The sequence below is a fragment of the Conger conger genome, chromosome 9 (assembly GCF_963514075.1).
Source record: "Conger conger chromosome 9, fConCon1.1, whole genome shotgun sequence".
In the NCBI taxonomy this organism is placed as follows: Eukaryota; Metazoa; Chordata; class Actinopteri; order Anguilliformes; family Congridae; genus Conger; species Conger conger.
This window is the reverse complement of record NC_083768.1, coordinates 44,990,400-44,993,810: the sequence shown is the minus strand read 5'-3', so window position 1 is coordinate 44,993,810 and position 3,411 is coordinate 44,990,400. Positions and strand designations below refer to the sequence as shown.

Sequence of the window (3,411 nt, the reverse complement as noted above, 5' to 3'; positions counted from 1 at the left end):
AGCTTGTCAGGAGCAATTGGGGGTTAGGCGTCTTGCTCAGGGACACTTCAACACACCCAGGGCAAATGTCAAGTATTGCTAAACATAAGAGGTTTGTACAGGGGACTGATTTCACTTTTGCAAAATGTGAAAAGCAGACTTTTTCAGCAGTTATCTTCCATTGAACAACTGTAGGAGTGTCACTGTGTACTGCCCACTTTCAAAGAGGGAACACATCCATTAGAAATGTCAACACCGGACCATCTGGAGAACACTGAGAGGAAAACAGTGATTTACAGTATGTCCTTGACTGTTTCCGGGTCAAATACATAATGTAATAGACATTTATGTTTTTGCCTGTAATTTTAAATATTTAAAACTGTATCTGACCTGTACCCATTGAGTTTACACCCATCTGTCTCTTTATAATTATTTCATTTTGATTGCAAAGGGCAGTCACGGAAATGAGAGCCTGGTTCTCAGTGTGAAACAAACAAATAAATAAATATAAATAAATGGATACTCCAGATAAAAAAATATATATCTAGTGTGCTTCCCTCATCAGTCATCACAGACCACTGAGAACCAAGAATAAACAAAGAAAACAATATCAACCTGATTATAATATGAATGTAGATATAAAAAGCCACGGAGGTATTCCGTGCACCCCCTCCTCCATTGGCACGCACAGCATACACAAAGGCGAGTATCTGTCCGGTTCTAGGCTGAATAATTGACAGATAACCATCTACCACATGTGCTAATAAGCTAGCTCCAAATAACAACGTTATTCATATAACTTATAAATGGACCATTGTAAAAAAAAATGTTTCCCCTATTGACTATCTTGACTGTTAGTATGTTTAATGAAGTAACTCTGGCCAAGTAACTAAGAATCTGCCTATTTCAATTTATTTGATAATTCACTTTCAAATGGGCAAATGCATGGTTGCATCCCCGATGTACCTGCACCTTTCTAGCAAAAGTCAAGACTTATTTTCATTGTGGTCCTTGTTAGCTAGCTAGCTTCTACTAACGTTTTTCCTGTCAATTCTGAGAATTAGATAAGCCACTGCTACTGCAGCTAGCCACTACAATTTGCAATGGCACAACTGCCACTAACTAACGTTAGCTAAGTCACATAGCGCTACTAATTATGCACCCTTTCTCATCTTTAGCGTATTGTTGTGATATACAGCCAAGTTGTTTACAGTACCGTTAGCAGCTAAGTGGCAAACCATCACTAACGCTACGATAAGCTAGCAAACTGCAAGCATATTTAGTCTTACCCTTTTCAGATTTAGCTAGCCTTACAATAGCTAACCAATGCGATGTCCGCTGTAGTGTCAAACGATAGTTACACGCGTAAATTTGATGTAACTGTTTAAAGAGAAATGTTGCTGCCCAGCTAGCTATATTGTTAGCCACTACAAAACTTCTTGATAACATTAAGAAGATTGTATCAGCTCGGTAACAGACAAGTTAGCCAACTTAATGTATATTTTAATGGGGTTAGCAAGCTAGCTAGGCTAGAAAAGGACAGTGGGCCGCGGAAGCCATGCGATTAGAAAAGACGACTTCTTACCTCGTAGTGGTGTCCAAACTCTGTTCTAGCATATCCATGGGGGTTAAAAATTAAAACGTGATATTCAGGGACACAGACAGACGGAGATGGAAGTGTTGATCACGGGGACAAACACACCGGTCATGTGAGAAAGACAGTCCAGAACACGTGAGGTACAAACGGGCTTGGAGTTAAAATGGAGACGGCTGCGAGGTTGGAGTTTCGCGTCCCCTGAGCTGCGTTTTTTCTTGCGTTAATGCGGAAAGGCCGTATGCGTACGTGTGTATACCGATCGTTTAAGTAAGGGTGCGACCAGGATTGTGTTTTCAATGCGTTTGTTTTTAAATGGTTCCTTTAATTTTCATTCAAATTTTGATATTTCTTTTCGTTTTTCTCGACCCAGATTAACCTTACTTGCTGTGGTACAATAGCGCTGAATTGTCTGTATCAGTCCGCAAATTTGAGGCTGCGGTTGCTGGAAACAAAATATGAAGTGGACTAGAACCTGGTTCTTCTGTGTTGCTCCAGCAAATTTTGTTTTGGTTTTGTTTCTAACGTTCGACAAGATACCGTCAAATATTTTTCTTTTCAACGAAACAAACCTGTTACAACCATTTTGTTTGAGATTTTGTTAATTCTGCGCTACATTTACAAGTGATCGCTTCCGGTTTTGGGTAACTAATGAGGCTGAATCAGTTACTGTGTCGAACATCACTGGCTGCCTCCATTAAATTTTATATTTTTTACGTCGAAAATCCAAAATAATTCAACGAATTCCTTTGGCTTGACAAACGAATATGCCATAATTTTCATCTGGTCTGCTGGTTAGTTAACTACCGCTTTGTTGGTGTAGTTCAAATTAAAGAATACATAATTACGTTGACTTCGGGTGTGCACGTTCTGCTTTAATTATAATCTCGCTACTATCCTGTTGCCTTGCATCCTAGGATGGTCGACGTGCGTATCTCGATATTATTTTACATTTCAAAAAATGAAAATTGATCACCTATGATTAGCTACATTACGTAGGCTATTTCTATTATCGCAACGAAGGCGGTGAAATCAGGATTAAAGGTCACAATTGACTCCAGTTTGTTGACGTTATATTCCACCCCATGTTTTCGGTCAAGCCAAGCCAATGGTGTGGCTGAGACTAGGGGGCGGGGGTCCCATAAAATTGTGGTGTATTCATTTTATATGCATTTTACTTTAATGCCTGGGGCAGCTGCTGTTGTCACAGATTGTGAATCCCGATTTCAAAGGTGGACAAAGAGCGTGTGCTTTGATATGCTCTCCTGCGGACGCCGTAGTGCATGACGATGGCGTCAGGACTAGAGGCCGTGGTAATTTACATTGTCCCGTGGGACGCCGGTTTTTATGCAGTATAGCTGCATGGTATCCTACTCTATATCCGGTTATTGCTGGGCCGGATTTTGAACTTCACAACACCGTATAATCTAGACGCCCTAAAAAAAAATGTTATGTTTGAAATGCAGCAGTAAATCCCCTCATGTAGGCTATCAAACTGAAACCTTGAATTTATTCCATATAAAAAAAAATATTTCACGTGCGGTAATCCCATTGGTTAGTTTTGGCTTATTCTTCCTTCATAACAGGCTTTAACGTCAATTTTCCTTTCACCAAAGAGGTTCCCACCTCGCCAACACCTGGCTTTTCTTCATTTCATCCTGCTGCTGTTACTTGCACGTGTCATCCTACTCACGTATTCTTTAGGCTAATGTAATGTTTGGGTCTAACATGAGGTCCACGTCAAAGATGACAATTAATCCATAGTTTATATTGTGATAATGCAAGTCATTCAAAATGTATTTTAGAGTAGGCTGACATTCTGAGTTACTTATCCATAG

The 3,411-nt window shown here is 39.9% G+C and overlaps 1 protein-coding gene across 1 annotated transcript in view; it reads right to left on the bottom strand.

The window, feature by feature from the left end:
• The window catches only part of usf2 (upstream transcription factor 2, c-fos interacting), a 9,645-nt gene extending 7,386 nt beyond the window's left edge, over nucleotides 1-2,259 (bottom strand). Inside the window, exon 1 of the mRNA XM_061256380.1 lies at nucleotides 1,565-2,259. Coding sequence (XP_061112364.1) covers nucleotides 1,565-1,602 — 38 coding nt within the window. The 5' untranslated portion in view covers nucleotides 1,603-2,259. The remainder of the gene's footprint in view (nucleotides 1-1,564) is intronic.
• Nucleotides 2,260-3,411: the final 1,152 nt, after the last annotated feature.